At 38.9% G+C, this 17,439-nt stretch overlaps 1 protein-coding gene across 1 annotated transcript in view; it reads left to right on the forward strand.

Moving 5' to 3' along the window:
- Positions 1 to 17,439, forward strand: part of pkd1b (polycystic kidney disease 1b) — a gene marked incomplete at its 5' end in the record, with an annotated part of 29,827 nt that overhangs the window by 1,737 nt on the left and 10,651 nt on the right. Inside the window, 25 exons of the mRNA XM_084434529.1 lie at positions 1,475 to 1,622; positions 1,723 to 1,988; positions 2,740 to 3,456; positions 3,629 to 3,760; positions 4,354 to 4,529; positions 4,627 to 4,763; positions 4,954 to 8,588; positions 8,669 to 8,833; positions 9,691 to 9,828; positions 9,922 to 10,204; positions 10,295 to 10,526; positions 10,612 to 10,756; positions 11,773 to 11,907; positions 12,166 to 12,310; positions 12,404 to 13,009; positions 13,645 to 13,795; positions 13,901 to 14,153; positions 15,161 to 15,356; positions 15,449 to 15,616; positions 15,753 to 15,896; positions 15,961 to 16,171; positions 16,417 to 16,540; positions 16,793 to 16,945; positions 17,067 to 17,131; positions 17,224 to 17,375. Coding sequence (XP_084290655.1) covers positions 1,475 to 1,622; positions 1,723 to 1,988; positions 2,740 to 3,456; positions 3,629 to 3,760; positions 4,354 to 4,529; positions 4,627 to 4,763; positions 4,954 to 8,588; positions 8,669 to 8,833; positions 9,691 to 9,828; positions 9,922 to 10,204; positions 10,295 to 10,526; positions 10,612 to 10,756; positions 11,773 to 11,907; positions 12,166 to 12,310; positions 12,404 to 13,009; positions 13,645 to 13,795; positions 13,901 to 14,153; positions 15,161 to 15,356; positions 15,449 to 15,616; positions 15,753 to 15,896; positions 15,961 to 16,171; positions 16,417 to 16,540; positions 16,793 to 16,945; positions 17,067 to 17,131; positions 17,224 to 17,375 — 8,677 coding nt within the window. The remainder of the gene's footprint in view (positions 1 to 1,474; positions 1,623 to 1,722; positions 1,989 to 2,739; positions 3,457 to 3,628; positions 3,761 to 4,353; positions 4,530 to 4,626; positions 4,764 to 4,953; positions 8,589 to 8,668; positions 8,834 to 9,690; positions 9,829 to 9,921; positions 10,205 to 10,294; positions 10,527 to 10,611; positions 10,757 to 11,772; positions 11,908 to 12,165; positions 12,311 to 12,403; positions 13,010 to 13,644; positions 13,796 to 13,900; positions 14,154 to 15,160; positions 15,357 to 15,448; positions 15,617 to 15,752; positions 15,897 to 15,960; positions 16,172 to 16,416; positions 16,541 to 16,792; positions 16,946 to 17,066; positions 17,132 to 17,223; positions 17,376 to 17,439) is intronic.

Here is a 17,439-nt window from a genome sequence, read left to right on the forward strand (position 1 = left end):
AACATTTTTATGCTAATAAAAAATAAGACTGTTAAAATTAAAGGTGACCAAGGCTGCATTTATTTGACCAAAGATACAATATAAATAGTAATATTGTTTAAAATTGTTTTTCTATTTTAATATATATTTTAAAATACAGTTAAAAAGAGCAGCATTTATTTGAAATCTTTTGGAACAGTATAAAAGTCATTTTACTGTCATTTTGATCAATTTAATATAACCTTGCTGAATAAAAGTGATAATGGGTTTCTTAAAAAAGAACTTACCGCAAACTTTTTGACATTAGTGTAAATGTACATCTGTTTTAAAGGGGCTAGAATTCAAAAACCCTTGTTATTAGCGACATCTGTGGCTGTTAAGTGAACTGCAGAAAGCAACTTCTTTCTAACACTCGCACCATGAGCACATAATGTATAAGAGGCTGAACATGATTCAGTGCCCTGCAAAGTTCTTTTTCGTTCTTTACTTATAAATAAATGGTTGGAAATACCTTTGCAGTGACAAACTGTTAACAAATATCCAGACACCATCCATGCTGCTGATATTTAAATATGTGCTGTATGCTGCTTTGCCCTCAGTAACAAAATAAACATACAACAATATTCACCAGCATCATGTGGACAGATGAGGTATTTAGAATTAGACTGTCATGATAATTCTAAAGTATATTTGAGACTATAGTTTGAATTAATCCCTTTTCTTTGTATGACACATTGCCATTACAGTACAGAATAGCTCTTTTGGCATTACCTGAATATTGTGTAAGCATTCGTTTCAAGGGTCTTAAGAGCGTGTGTAAACGTCACATCCTTTTGATTCTCCCGGCAAAACCATCCCGAGTCCTTCACATAAAAATCAGTCTACAAGCTTTTATTGTCAATAGGAAGTCGGGAAAGGTCTCTTTTTTTTTTTTTAAGTTTCATTACACGCTGTTCACACATTGGCAATAAAAATCGCTTAAAGGCACACTATGCAAGATTTGTACCTTAATATAACAGCTTCGAAGTCATTTCGCCGCTGGCAAAACCAGAAATGCAGGTTTGAGAGGTGGCACCCCGCCGAATCACGACTTGCTTTACGGCACAACGTCACATACATCAACAACATATGAAGCAGCCTCTATGGAGGACACTAGCACGCATTTCAGATGTGAATCATGGCAGAGAAAACGAAGAAAGAGTCAAGGAAAAGAAAACGAGAAACGTATTTACGACAGTAACGTTAAATACAAGTACTCCACAGCAACTCTAGGGGTCGCTGTTTGACAAAAACGGAAACTGCATAGTATGCCTTTAATACATGAAAATTCATATTAATAGTCCCTTTAATGTTTTAGGTCACGTAAAATGAATTTCCAAAAAAAACAACAACAACAACAACAACCCAAATGATCATTTTATGAACCACACACGTTCATTTTAACATTTAGAAGTTAATACACACCTATTTTAAAATGAAAGGTCTATGTGCACAGATTATGTTGTTCCCAGGTCTTTGGTTCACCCATGAGGGTCGAGTGCTATCTTTGGATTTGGTGATTCAGCCAAGTGATCAGCTGGCCTTTGCTAGAGTGCAAATCTTACGACCGTACTGCAGCCCGAATCATCACCTAGTACCACCAGGTGAGCAAACTAAGCACTAATGAGCAACACATACTTTGTTACCAGTTTGTAAAATTATCAGTTCAAAGAGGTACATTTTATGAAACATCTTCCCTCCCAGGCTGTAGTTCTCTCATGAACCCTTTCAGCTGCTGTTCAATGACGCCCATGTGTAACACCACTGGTGGCTGTGTCAGTGGGCAGTACTGGTGTCACCTGCTGGAGATCTGTCTGCCCGTCACCCGCCCGTGCAGTCCTTACCACTCCTTTACCGGGGGACATGTATTCCCTCTGCCCCCCCGATACCCTGCGACGCCACCGTTCTTCCACTTGATGGCAGACATGTCACTGGCACTGCCAGCAAGCACTGACCTCACACACATCAGTGTAGGTGGCAATTCTTGAGTTCTTGAATTTTTTCAAATTATTTTTAATAATAATAATGGTTCTGCAAAGAATTTTTTTCCATTACACTGTACTGAACAGCTGGCCTAGCAACAAGACGAGCACTGCAACAATATTATAGTAATATTAGGCTGAAGTCATTTGAGGTCATATTCACTATCAAACATGCTAGATTGAAATTCTTGTTACCGGATACGCCATGAAGGGTTTCCCAAATGGTGGCTCATGAGTTGATAAAAAGCTAATAAAACATTAAATCAAATGTAAAATATAAAACAGGGGGTGCACAATTCATTTAAATACAACTGAAATTGCAAAATATTTAGTACAATTATCAAATCAAAGGCTTCAATTAAATTAAATTTTTTTATAGTCTCACTAAATAAGTATATAGTCTGTTGCGTATTTCAGAGTGAAGAGCAACACTGTGTTCATTTACACGCGAGTATCTCATGATCCGGTGATTTCAGCATCATAATGCAGCGAACTTTCTAAATCACAAGTGTTAATCTACATCAGAGAACCGTGAACAATTATAATCTCAGGGGGTAGTAAATAATTGACTGCTAAGGGGTTCGGCTCAAGTTTCAATATTTTAGGAAACATCTGTCCGCTAAATGCCGCAGTTAACCAATCAGAATCAAGAATTACAGGGAACCAAAGTAATGCAAATATTGTGCAAAACAATTTATTGTAATTAATCAAAGATACCTATTTTGTTGTATTTGTGCAGGTTATAGTACAAGACAAACATATCACTGTCTATCCTGATGACATTCTGGCGTTGCAACACACTAGAAGAGCAGGTGAATTTCTACACTGTGTTGCCGGTACCAGCTCGGCCTGGCGCCAGAGTTACCTCTCCATGCATGGGCCTGAGTGGGGGGGCTGGTTAGAGGGGACTCTATCTGCCCAACTGGGACAGGGCCGATGGCTAGATGGACTGGTCTGTGACCTACGGGTGATTTATGAGGGCACAATGCCGCACTATGGAGTTTCACCAATACCCAACACCTCACAGAGCAACAATACAATCAAAGCAGAGAGTCCTGTCACAGGGTTGCAAGTTTTGCATCCAAAGCTTGACAAGGACAACCAAATTCATGTTGCAGTCCATATCCCAACTCTCATTGTCATCCAGATCATTTCAGGTGGAAATGCAACCAGTTCCTGGTCGGACCCTGTGTCTAAGAATGGAGTTCCTTTTGAATCCTCTTGCCCTGCTGAGATGCCTGAGATTGAAGGAGGATGTGTTAGGGCTACTCTTGACACGTGGTTCTCTCATGTGTATGTGGAGCTTTCTAGTCAAGGGGAACATACACTAAACATCATGGCTTCAAACAGCTTGAACTCCCAGACTCTGAGTTTGAGAGTTGTATCTCATATTCCTGTCACTGGGCTGAGCATCCAGCCTCAGGGCTTCAGCAGAGTTCTAGTGGACATACCACAGGTACCACAATTTCTTATGCGTGTCATTGTGAAAAGTTTGCCAGTAACCTTTTTAGAATTTGATGTGCTAATGTAATTTACATGGTATTTGAAGAAAAGAGAATTGAATGTCATAACTAGACTTTAAATGATTTAGGGGGCTTACCTTTTCCTTTTCTTTTTTCCCCCTACAGTTGTTTACAGCTTCAGTAGTCACTGGCACATCAGTGAAGTATACTTGGGTTATTGATGACCTGGTTCAGTTTACACACATAGGAGAGTCTTACAGTGTGTTTTTAAAAAAAACTGCAGAATACACACTAAAGGTAAACATGTTAATGTTACAGAAATATTAAACCCTTTTGTGAAACTGTGCCTAAAGCAACAATGATTTAGGTTTCAGATCCTTTAAGTAAGTGGTTCTTGACTAGTTTTGCTAGTTTAAAATATAAAATAAAAATAAACAAAGGATTCTTTCAATCAAAATGTTTTACAAAATGTGTTAATATTACAATTAATTGCATGCAGAACTGAAAAATTTGTAAACAAATGCAAAATTATTTGTCAAATTATCTACACTGACATTGGCTTGTCTTTATTGGTTTGGTAAATGTCTCTTTAATTACAAGGGGTTCATGCTTACTGCACGCCATTTTAGGTATTGTAACTGCACAAGTGGAAATAGTTCTAATAGGATGCACAGCCTTTGATGTCAACAACAAAAGTTGTGTGAAACGTTCTCCTCTCTTAATCCAATTTATTATTATTATTTATATTATTTATTATTATTATTTGCATCCAGCAATGTTGTTTTCCTGCAGTCAATGACTGAAACTGTGACCCATTTTGAAGTCACGGTCCACCAATTGATAGTCATTTTTCTAATTTCTTCAAATCTTTACTGCTTTCTCTGCTCTAGGTAATGGCAAATAACCCTGTGAGCTCTCAGTTAATTGAGGTGAAGCTCACAGCCGATGTAATGACCCCGTTAGCTGACCTAGCAGTAATTTCCCTGCCAGAGGCCATTGCTGTAAACACCTCAACTGTCTACACAATTCAAGTTAAAGCTGACATCTCTATAGGCGTTACAATCAGGTTAATGCCTCTGAATTATAATTGAGTTAGAATTATGAAATTAAGTTTGACCTCTTCTGAATGTATAATGCTATTATGAAATGATTTATCTCTCCAGATGGGATTTTGGTGATAATACAGCATCTGTCAGTCACACAGTTTCTGCTCCTTTAGAGATGGATGACAGCTATCTTCACCTAAGTGCCAAACATGTCTATCTGCAAGACTCTATCAATCATACATTTCCTTTTCCAGGTACTGTAAATAATTTTAATTGAGCATTGCTACAGTGGCATCAGTCACTGAAAACCTTTTATATTTTATTTTTATTTATTTTTACTTGATATTGTAATAAACCCAATTACTGAGTGCACTTTTAAGTTGTTATGCCTTGGGGTTAAAATATTACATTCTAAATTTCAGGATATACAATTTTTCTTTTTAGGTGACTACACAATGACAATAAAGGCTTACAACAAATATGACAGAATTGAAAAGACTGTAACCGTTAAAATAAGGACTCCAATATCAAGACTGCTGGTGTCATCTCCTACTGTCTGTCTAGTCAACCACACCATCCTCTTTGAGGTCTCACTATGGCCCTCTTCATACGGAATACTTTATTTATGGAATTTTGCCGATGACTCTGATAAAGTGAAGCAATATTCCAGTAAAGTCAGGCATGTTTTTAAAAGGCCCGGCACATACAACATCACCATCAGTGCCAACAACTCCTTGACAGTCTTGACTAACTATACAGCAGTGGAGGTAGTTGAGGCTGTCTCGGATCTCCAGTTAAATTACAATGGCTCCATTGAACTGAACTGCACCTTTGAAATCAGTGGCAGAGTGTCTGCAGGCACTCATCTAAAATGGACCTTTGAATTTGGAGATGGTTCGATACTAAAAGATCTCACTGGAAGCTCAGCCTCTCACATTTACAAGTCTCCTGGAAATTACACCGTTGAGGTTTCTGCTTATAATCATGCAAGTAAAGAACACCGGTTAGTCAATGTGGAAGTCTATCGTTTGCTAATTAGTCAAATTATCCCAACAGGCTGCATTTTGAGTCAAGCAGAGACTGGGTTTGAGGCGTTAGTCAAAGGCTTCGTTCCTTTTTTGACTTTTCACTGGGATTTTGGAGATGACACACCATTGTCTGTTGTTAAAGGAGCCACAACTATCACTCATACTTTTCTGACTTCAGGGACTTACACAGTTGGTGTAAATGCTCATAGCCTTGTGGATTCGGTCCATTATGAAACCAGCATATGTGTTGAGGCCCAAATAACAGATGTTACTCTGCATTCAGCCAAGAGTGCTGTAGCGGTGAGTGAGGAAATATGCTTTGATGTTTTTGTGCTTCCCAAAGTACCAGGTTATCTGTTTTGGTGGTATAGCAACATTTCTAGTGATATGGTTCCAGTCAAAGGCCAATCGCACCATTGCTTTGTTCTTCCAGAGGAGGGTTTGTATGAAATTTCAGTGCAGATACAAAACAAAGTCAGCAACAGAACAGCAAAAGCGACCATTTTAGTTCAAAGGCCTGTATCTAATCTATTAATAAAATATGAAGGCAACCATGATGCAATGACTGTGAATCAGTCCTATTACTTTTGGGCTGAGCTTCCTGGTAAAACAGCTTCTTTTCAGTGGAATTTTGGAGATGGCTACAAAAAAGAGGGCCAAAATCAGTCACACATTTTTGGTTTTCCTGGGCGGTTTCGTGTGACGGCCACCGCATCTAATGCGGTAAGTTCATGTTTGGTATCCATAGAGATTGAGGTGCAGGCACCTCTGTCATTCTTAATGGTTAATACCAATCAGCCAATTGTGGAGGCTGGAAAAGAGACACTGATAATAGCTCAGACTGATGTTCATGAAAATGTTGCGTTTTACTGGACTGTAGATTCTTCATCACCTCCAAAGCCTGGAACGTCCACGTTTATGTATGTGTTTCCTAAAGCAGGGGTGTTTCGGATTAAAGTTGCTGCACAAAATCTTGTCAGTCGATTAGAAACCATAACGCACATTGAGGTTGTAGAGAGAATACATGGAGTTCGAATTCATTGTCAGGAACTGCGGTCTACAAGATATGTCCTGACAAATCAGACTGTACTATTGATGGCATCAGTGACACATGGTTCTAACTTGACATATGAGTGGACTGCAAACCAAAGTTGGATTAACAGAACTGCAAGTAATAGCAAACAGTTTCCACTTGTTGCAAACAGCCCTGGTGATATACACATCATCCTGGTGGTATCCAATGCTCTTGGATCAATAGATAGCGAACTTTCACTGAGAGCTGTAGAGCGAGTGTCTGGGTTGAGTATTTCATCACCAATGAATGCTGTAGCTAAAGGAAAGCCAGTGAGGATATCTGTGAGTGTAGCATCTGGAACGGACCTTCACTACTCATGGTTCTTAGACTCTGAGCGCAGTCCTGTAATATCAGATGTGCCTTTTGTTTTGCATGTTTTTAAAGTTATCGGTTTGGTCAAGATCAGAGTATCAGTCTCGAATGTGTTCGGGTCTGATAATGCAACCAAGCAACTAATAATTCAGGAAGACATCTCTAAAGTGGATATTCAGATAAATGGACAACTCAGACCATTTTTTGTAACTTCAAATAGCCATCTGTTATTCCATGGCTCTGCAGGAACAGGAAATGTCCTGCACTGGGAATGGGTTTTAACGTTTCACAACAACACTGTTACTGTTCTTGCTGACAATCAAACCGTTAGCTATTCTTTCGCGGAAGTTGCAGATCACCGGATCTCACTTAATGCTTCAAACGACATTAGCTGGCAAAATGTTTCATACCCTCTTGTGGTTCAGGACGCCATCCAGGGACTTTTACTTACGGCAAGCAGTGATGTTGTTTGTGAGGACGACATGGTTATTTTCTCACCCTCTATCTCCCAAGGAAGTGAAGTGTCATTTTCTTTGGAGTTTGTTAATGCAAGTTATTCCGTGGATATTCGGCAGAATTTTACAACCTCTTCTCTTTCAGTTGGAGACCATCTGGTGAGAACAAAAGCAAAAAATAATGTCAGTTACCAAACTGCAACAGTGATTGTGAGAGTCGTGGAAAAAATTAAAGGTCTGCATTTGATCGGATGTTGCTCTGCTGTCCTAGAGGCATCCAAAAACATCAGTTTTCAAGCATCCAGTGACTCAAGAGCCAATTACCACTGGACTTTCCTATTAAATGGAGTCCAGTCCTCTCGGGAATTCGGGCAAACTGTTCACTTCACACCTTTTACTAATGGATCCCTGTCTGTTACAGTGAAAGCTGATAATGGCTTCTGCTCACAGTCCCTGACCAGTACAGCAACAATACAGAAGTATGTGAAGGAAGTGAAGATTTTAACCTCCCATAATGGAGCTTTTATTGATTATCCGATCACTTTTGTAGCCATGACAGATGGAGGCAGCAACCTTAAATTCATCTGGGATTTCAGTGATGCCAGTGATGGAGCCTTGGTTACAGAATCCAATAGACAAGTCCACAAATTTAATGCTACTGGTGAGTTTGTGGTGAAATTAACAGCTTTCAACAACATAAGTGAGATCTCCACTAAAAAGTCAATTAAAGTACAAGAGCTGGAGTGTTCCCAGCCAGTAATCTACATTGTAAAAGAACAATATAAAATATTAAAATCCAGACGGAGTTTCTTTGAAGCACGAGTTGACTTTAACGGTTGCTTAACATACAAAGCATCATATTTCTGGGAGATCTTCAGGGGACAAGTTTGCTCAGGAATAGACAAGGTGCCCTTAAATGATTCAGTGGATGTTACAACACCACTTCTTTCTCTGCCAAAGCACACTCTAAAAGTGGGAATCTACTGTCTGGCTTTTACCGCTAGACTTCAGGGAACTCCTCTAAAGCAGAACAGGTCCATAAAGCTTACCGTGGTCCACAGTCAACTGGTGCCCGTGATTGAAGGTGGTTCTCACAGGCTCTGGTCAACTCAATATGATCTGATACTGGATGCAATGGAGTCTTTTGATCCAGATTCAGAGGAGAAAAATATTGAGTTGTTTCAGTTCCAGTGGAGTTACACTATAGAGGTACAGTAAATTACAAATGCAGTACATTCTTCATTTACTGCTAGTGAACACTCAATTGATAATGTATTCTCTGCTTCCAGAACACAACAGCATTGTCTTCAGCCGTTTCCACTCTTCATTATCAAATTCCAGGAAATGGTAGTATGCTGCTTCTTCCCAGAAGTGCACTTCTGCCAGACAGAGTGTACCACTTTACTCTCAACCTTTACAAAAGTGGAAGACAACCTGTCTCTATATCACAGTCGGTGAATGTTAACTTATTTTACTTCACATTGCTTTGAGCATTTCACTAGGAATATATTTGTCATTAATATTCTGTCATCATTTACTCACCCACATGTCGTGCCAAACCAGCCATCACCAGCACTTTTGATCATTTTCCACAGAGCTTCTGTTAAAACTTTGTTTTATTCTATTAATTATCTTTTTATCAACACTTGAATGTGGGTACGTTTTTGCAACATTTTGAACAAAAAAGCTAAGAAAATTGCTGATCACTCAGCCATCACTCTAATCACACCAAAAACACGATGAAGTCTGCTGGCATCTGTCGGTGCGGTGTGAATTGGCCTAAAAAGTACAAAAAAATACATTAATTTTTCCATATTAATTGAGTGGTTTAATCCTAGTCTTCTGAAGAGACAAGATTGCTTTATTTGACAGACCGATTTAATTTAGGCTTTTATTCATGTAGCCTATACAAATTTATCAACCCACTTACATAGAGCACATCAAATGGTAAACGCCAAATCTTTAAAGGAAGCCTGCTCGATTAATATGGATTAATTTTACAATGTCTTTTGAACTTTTTGATGCATCAACATTTTAGTTGTGTGGACTTTTAGTGAATGGACAAAAATGATGAGAAAAACTATCTTTATTTGCATTTTGAAGATTAACGAAAGTCTTAATGGTGGAATGACATGAGGGTGAGTAAATGATAATAGAATTTTCATTTTTGGGTGAACTATCTCTTTAAGCTATTCAAGGAGCTTTTTGGCCATTTAAAAAACAAAATGTCACCCATTAATTAAAAATATGTCAACACAGAACAGAAAACTCTGTTTGTCAAATGTAAATTTGTTATTTTTATTCTTTTAAGGTTAAAGTGTACAATGCCGCGTTGCTGCCAGTGACTGTAAAGTGTGTCTCCTGTAATTCACTGTTGTCCTTCCACATGAGTCACAGGCGCCATGTTGCCTTGACTGGCCATTGTTCTTCATGTCAAGACACTCTACAGGTATTCAATTCCCAACGTACCATAAAATAACTTCATACGCCTTCATAAGTCTTAAACACAACTTAGTAATGTTTTAAAACACTTTAACTACAGTACAGGTGGACTGCAGAGAATCAGAGAGGTGAAGCTTTAACACTGAATGAGGTAACTACCTCGAAAGGAAGTCTCTGGAGAGAAATAGTCATTAAACCAGGGGTGCTAATGGAGGGCCAAGAATACACCTTTACTGTCAACGTGTCTGAGCCAGCCTCTGGGCTTTGGGGGTCGGCAAGCATCACCTTAGTCCCCAACCATCCTCCCTACGGGGGTATTTGCACTCTGTCACCAGACGACTCGCTTCATTTCCTGGAAACTATGGTCTCTTACAGTTGCTCAGGTAGTGTCATTTCTCTTTTGCTCTTATTTCTCACCCAAGTAATGGCTCTGCAGATTGACAAATTCTTTGCTATTTTATTCTCAATGGCAGGGTGGATGGCTGAAGACGGTGACTCAGCTCAGCTGATATTTTCACTGCAGGTGTCACAGTGTGAAGATTTTGGACCATTATGTCCCTTGATTACCCTTTACAGAGGCACTCAGAGTACGTTCGGCTCCCTGGTGCCACTGGGTAGTCCGAATACAGTGAAAAACATATCTGTTGTTCACATGCTGGTGCTGGTAGAGGACAGTATGGGGGCTTCAGTTATTGCAGCAAGGAAGTTAGTCAGACATTGGCAATTATATATTCAGATAAAATTTGACAACACATCATAGCACCAAAATAATACTGGATATCTTCTGCAGGAACCTGACAGTACTGCTGTGTGACCACTGCACAACGGAGTGGTTGAGGAATAAGAGTCAATCAGAGTTTTGGGCCTTGCTTCAACAAGGAAACCCTCAGGACATTATCCAATATTCTATTGCCCTGACCAGCCAACTCAACCAGGTAACTGAGATGGCCCTGCCAAACCAGCTGTCTGCATGTTTATTAAAAGGTGCACTCAGTGTTTTCCTAATTAAAAACCAGATGGATAAAATGGATAAATCATGCACACTTACATGAAATGAAGATCAGTAGCATAATAAAAAGTTTACACAGGGTTGGTCACCAACATGTTAAAGTCGACCTGAAATCAAAATTGACCCTATTTACTTTGTTAGCGCATATTACTAGTCTTGTGGTGAACAATTAATCCGTGCAAGTTAATACACAGAAAAAATGGTAATCTTTAATCAAAATCTGAAAAGTTACTTCCAGTCTGGAATGACGTTAGTTTGACGACTTGGGTTGAAAACGCTTAACCACTCCCCTCAAACCGTTAGTCTGCTATGAGCGAGAGATGGAGAGGAAGAGCGCTAAATTAAAACCATGCCCTCTATTCAATATTCCGTTTCACTTGGAAATACGTCACAACACTAGTCACTAGCAAAGTCGTTTGAAACTTCCGGTTCACATGGACTTTAAGAGTACTCAGTTTATCTTGTTAATTCGCATTTTATTGGACACTTTTGCTCTCGTGGAAAAAAAATTATTATGACTGGCCGCAGATGGCACATTTGTTGTGTGCCATTCATCACATAACTATCACCTTTTAAATTCCAGATTAGTTACTAATGAATTGATGCTGTTATTTGTGGTAGCAAAGCTGATGCATAAATTGAACTTAGAATGAATGTTAATTAAAATAAAATTCAGATAAACTAATATAACTATAACTGTTTTATAAAAGTTTGAAGGTTTTACTGACTTTACAGAGAGTCAAACAGATGCAAATTGAAATGTAACGTGTCACGACGTCTCAGTTACTGATAATATTAGCTTTGTGTGTTGTTGCATCCACACCACTAGATGTCAGTCCAGCACAACTGCCATAAAAATGACTGAGTGCACCTTCAGTTTCTGTGATGGTGTGTTAGGCTATTAGACATGTGTTTTTAAATCAAAATCAACCACTTCCACAGCTAGCATCCGTAAGTGCTCAAGAGTTGGAGGACAAGATTCAGATCCGTGGAAATGTGATTCAGGCTCTGGCGTCTCTGCCGGTCTCCTCATTACAGGACGCGGCTCTGATCAGCTCAGCTTTGGCCCAGTCTACAGTAAGGCTTTCAACTATTAAAGCTTATGGAACGTATAGCATTCGTCATAGCTTGACACAAAGCATGTCAGCAACTTTTTGTAGGTCCAACACCGTGACACATGTGGCAAAGGCTCATCACTGAATTCACTGCCTGCTGTGCGTAATGAGGAGTGCTGGGAATACAGAAAGTATTCATGCTGTCTAAGAACAAAGCCTTGTCACAGGTGATGTTACAAATGCAAATGATTTACTAGAAAATGTACTTTCCTGTCTGCAGGTGTTTCCCTCTGAATGGCAATGCAACGGCTGTCATGCAAAGGTTCTGAAGGTCACGGGAAAGATGATCAAAGTGATAAGAGAACAAACAGGACAGGGTGACATCAACCCCACAGACACTGGCAGGAACATTCTGGCTGTTTTAAGTAAAGCAGAATTTATATTCAGCGTGATAATAGAGGTTCACTCTGAAGTTGTAAATGAACCTTGGCTTAACCATTCTTACATTTTCCCTGCAGGCAGCACACTGACTGCTGATCAGAGGCAGAGGAGCAATTCAGGCCTCAAGCATGTGGATACATCAGAGACAGCTGTATCAGCACTGGAGCAGATTTTAGAGCTCATGCGCTCATTAATGTTGTCGCGGATGAGTGGGGAAGAAGCTCTTTCCCTCGCGGTTCCAAAGATCAGTGTGGTGGGCGTACGGGGTGATCCTACTAAAGACCTTCTGTGCACAGATCCTCTAAGCCACTGCCAGTTTCACATCCCATCAGCACTGAGCTCTCAACTGAAGGAGGAAAAGCAAGAGGTCCTGCAAATCCTTCTGCAAATGGAGGGGGAAGAAAACCCATTCATTCCAGCTGCAGAACCTCCTATTACGACCTCGCTTGCAGCCATGGAGTTCGCTACGCCACAGGGGAAGCCCATTTCGATCGCCAACCTGACACTAGACACTGCGATACAATTTACTTTACACAAAAAAGTACAAGAGACAGAAGATGAGAGGTTACTATGGAAAAATTTTACTCTGCCGCCCAAGGGAAGTGTAAATTTCACAGTCAAAGCAATGGACACAGATCCTCAGACTGGACTCTATGTTGCCCTAAACTTCAGTCTCATCCCAGGTAGTGTAGACTTTATATAGACTATATATTATAAGACTTCAATATAATCTAATATAATATAATATAAGGATGCATTAAAATCATCAAAAGTCTGAGACTTAAAAAAAAGGAAATAATACTTAATACTTTTATTCAGCAAGGATGCATTAAATTGATCAAAACTGACAGTAAGTACATTTATAATGTTACAAAGGATTTTTATTTCTAATTAATACTGTTCTTTTGAACATTCTATTCATCAAAGTATTCTGAAAAATCATAGTTTACAACAAAATATTGAGCAGCAGCACAACTGGTTTCAACATTGATAATAATAAGAGATTTTAGCACCAAAACAGAATATTAAAATGATTTCTAGAGGATCATGCTTTTTACTATCATTTTGATCAAGGAAATGCAGCCTTGGTGAGTATAAGAGACAAAAGTTTTTGAACTGTAGTGTACATTATATTGTATTGTCTTTAATTGAATTTATTTTATGAAATTAATGTAATGGCTAGTGGGTCTCAGTGTTAGCAAATGAGGAAGAAAAATAACCTCAAGTAAAACGCAAAAGAGGTATATAATATGTTTTCAATATAAAATTGTTTAGCAGTATAGAATATAGAAAGCCTGTGCTTTGTGTTGTCGAGCAGGAGCTGGTGAGAAAGTCTCTGGACTAGTATGGATCTATGTTGACGACCAACCAGTTCATCCACTGTCTGAACAAACTCATTCCCAAGAGCTCACCCTCTCTCTCTCAACTGAAACCCCTTCACTGGAGCACACCATCTTCCTTACACCACTGTAAGTTCTTCCTGTTCCTTAAGTTGTTTTTTTTTTCATTGAAAATAGGGAATAGGATTATTGTGTTAGTGTGAACGAAAGTAAATGTGTCTGTACATTTTACAGCTTGAATGGTTCTGCCAAAGACCTGTTTGTGAGGCTGAACAGTAGCACCAGCAGTGTGGACGTGTCCGTCTCAGTGTGTGTGTTCAGCATGCTGTGCCGGTTCTTCAGTGTTGATGAGAAGCGCTGGAGCAGTGATGGCTTGAGTCCTCTGAATGGCAGCAGCCCCCACACTGCTCACTGCCTCACCCATCACCTCACGATGTTTGGAGCCAGCCTCTTCATCCATCCCGAGGCACTTTTACTGCTGCCACCTGTATGCCATTTCTACTTAAAGATAAAACGTCATTTCACCATTAAGCGTGGAGTCAGTAAGATAAAAAAAAGAAGAAGAAGAAATTATTACTTTTATTCAGCAAGGATACATTAAATTAATCAAAAGTGACAAGACTTGTAACACTTTATTTTGATGGTCCCTTTTGAACATTCTGTTGACTATAAGTAACTTTGCAACTACATGTCAGCTAACTCTCATTAGAGCATTAGTAGACTGTCCGCTTAATAACTGCTAACTCTTTATTGTGATGATCCTCCAACAGACATTCTACTGACAATAAGTAACTTTGCAACTACGTCTACTTATTCTAATCCTAACCCTACCAGTCTACTAACACTCTAATGAGAGTAAGTAGACATGTAGGTGCAACGCTACTTATAGTCAACAGAATGTGTTAAAGGGACTATCAAAATAAAGTGAAACCGACTTTTACATTGTTACAAAAAATTATATTTCAAATAAATGCTGTTCTTTTTTAACTTTCTATTTTATCGAAGATTCTGGAAAACATTAATGTATCACGGTTTCCACAGCACAACTGTTTTCAACATTGATAATAATAAGAAATGTTTCAAATCATATTTTTTTTATCATATTATTTTATTGTCTTTGATCAAATAAATGCAGACTGCTTTCAAAAACATAAGAAAATCTTACAGACTCCAAACTTTTTAACCGTAGTCCATATTATAGTTATTTTAAATGAATTTGTTTACTGAAATTATTTTAATTGTCAGTGGGTGTCAGTGTTAGCAATAGAAGTGTGCCAAAATGTAAATTTTACAGTATATTAAAATAGAAAAAAAAAGTTATTTTAAATTGTAATAATGTTTCACAATTTTGTTTTTACTGTATTTTTCATCAAATAAATGCAGCCTTTCAAAAACATTAAATAGTCTTACCGACCCCAAACTTTTAAAGAATTATTAATTTATGTAAAAACTGTAACATAAAACTTCAGTGATGAACATTATTGGTGTCACCAGTCAGAAGAGCCGGTGAGAAACGTTGTGGCGGGAATAGTTTGTGGAGTCTTGCTGTTAATTCATCTACTGGTTGGTCTTATCGCTCACAAACTGGATCACCTGGAAAGTCTGCGTCTGTGTTGGGTTCCTCTGTGTGGTCAGAAAGGTCGCTACCAGTACCGGGTTCTTGTCAAGACAGGCTGGAAAAGAGGGTCTGGTCAGTAGAACCTTTAATTTACTTGTCTTATTGACCTCATAAAAGTCATCAAACAAGATTTGACCAAGTTATAAAATATCTGAATTCATCAGGTACCACTGCACATGTTGGCATTAGCCTGTATGGTCTGAATAAAAGTGGCTCACGTCACCTTCAAAGTGAAGGAGCTTTCCAGAGGAACAGCCTGGATGACTTCCAAATTGAAACAGATGCCAATCTCGGAGAGATCTGGAAAATACGTATCTGGCATGACAACACAGGTCAGTGGTTGTGAACAGCTTCTTTCTTTCTTTCTTTCTTTCTTTCTTTCTTTCTTTCTTTCTTTCTTTCTTTCTTTCTTTCTTTCTTTCTTTCTTTCTTCTTAAAATACTCACAAACAACTGCTGTGTTTTCCAGGTCTAGACCCATCCTGGTACTTACAACATGTGATAGTCTGGGACATACAGACAGACAACATGTTCTTCTTCCTGGTAGAAGACTGGCTATCTGTGGAGAATGAGAAGAACTCTGGAAGGGTGGAGAAGGTTATTTTAGCATCTTGTAAGTATACACATGCAGCACAGCACATTTCATATTTGCATTTCATAACCGTTGATCTTTTTAGGTCCTCAGGAGCTGCAGGAGTTTAGGAGGATCCTACATTCCCAGTTACTTTTTGGCTTTCGAGAGCACCATCTGTGGATTTCATTATGGGAACGGCCGGCCCACAGCCGCTTTAGCCGAGCCCAGAGGGTCACCTGCTGCGCCCTCTTATTACATCTCTATCTGGCAGCTGGGGCAGTGTGGTATGGAGCAGTGGGCAGAAAGGGCAGCAGGTAATAGACTTGACCTTCAAAGGGCATAGATAACAGATTGAGCTCGTATAGCTTACACTGTAGGTGTAGGTATTACATCTTGTAAAACAAAGCAATTTCTGTTTTTCTATAAGCTACAGTGTTTGTTATTGATTAATGTCAAAGGAGAATAATATTCATCACTAAACTCAGACAAATGAATGCATTTTCTCTCATTCCTCTCAAAACAAATGGGTTATTCGCATTTGTTACTGTTACGACTGCAGCGTTCCAGTTTCTACCCAGATGGTGATGAATGGAGAGACCATTCTGGTTGGAATGACAGTTGCAGCTTTGACCTTCCCCCTCCAAACCGTTCTCAGATTTCTGTTCCAAAAAACCCAGAGCAAGGTATACAATGTCATAATTCCTTGTGAAATCATACTGTTCTGACTTTTAATCTACACTACCATGCAAATATTTTTATAAGTGCTCACCAAGGACTTGAGACCAAGGACAAGTCCATTTATGTGTTCAAAAATGTAGTAAAAACAGTAATATTGTGAAATAATATTACAGTATATTAACAGTTTAAAAACTTGAACTGTATACATTTGTGATAATTCTCACTCATTGTGAAATTGGTGATGGATTGTGTTGTAGGTGACATTGGATGTATCTCTGCCTCCCTCTCCTGTGTGTCATACCGTGGAGATGGATGTTTTTCTCAGTCACCCAGGTCTCTCCTGCTCATCTTTTCTGTCATTGCCAACAGTCCCTGACTCTTGCATATATGATGGACCGTCTCCTTTCACTGTGAGAGAAAGTCAATCCCCATGATTAAAAGATATCATAGAGTCATCAAGCAAATTTCCTAAATGAATTCATTTGCAGTATATTATCTTTGTATCTCCTTGTTGTTTTTTTTCCCTTTAAGAACTCACTGCAGAACAAGAAACTGGATTCAGAGTTTTGGAATACTCCCGATCCTGGGAATCACCGGTACCAATTCTATTCTACATGCATTCTACATGCAGTATTACATTCCTTTAAAAAGTTAACATAAACATAGTGTTATTTTAAATATTTCACAGAGTGGATCAATGGACATCATGTGACAGTATCTTTGGCCTGCCTGAACTGACAGGAACTACTCATCTTTTTAAGAGAAAAAAAGCCTTTCTGCATCTACATTTGTCGACTCCAACATCTGACCACGACATTTTAGAACCAACCAAGTCTTCAGGTTTGAAGAAACAACATCACTCTCTTGAAAATGTCTCAGAAAAAAAATCCGGGTCTGTCAAACT

Source organism: Rutilus rutilus (genome assembly GCF_951802725.1).
Source record: "Rutilus rutilus genome assembly, chromosome: 16".
NCBI classification, from domain to species: domain Eukaryota; kingdom Metazoa; phylum Chordata; class Actinopteri; order Cypriniformes; family Leuciscidae; genus Rutilus; species Rutilus rutilus.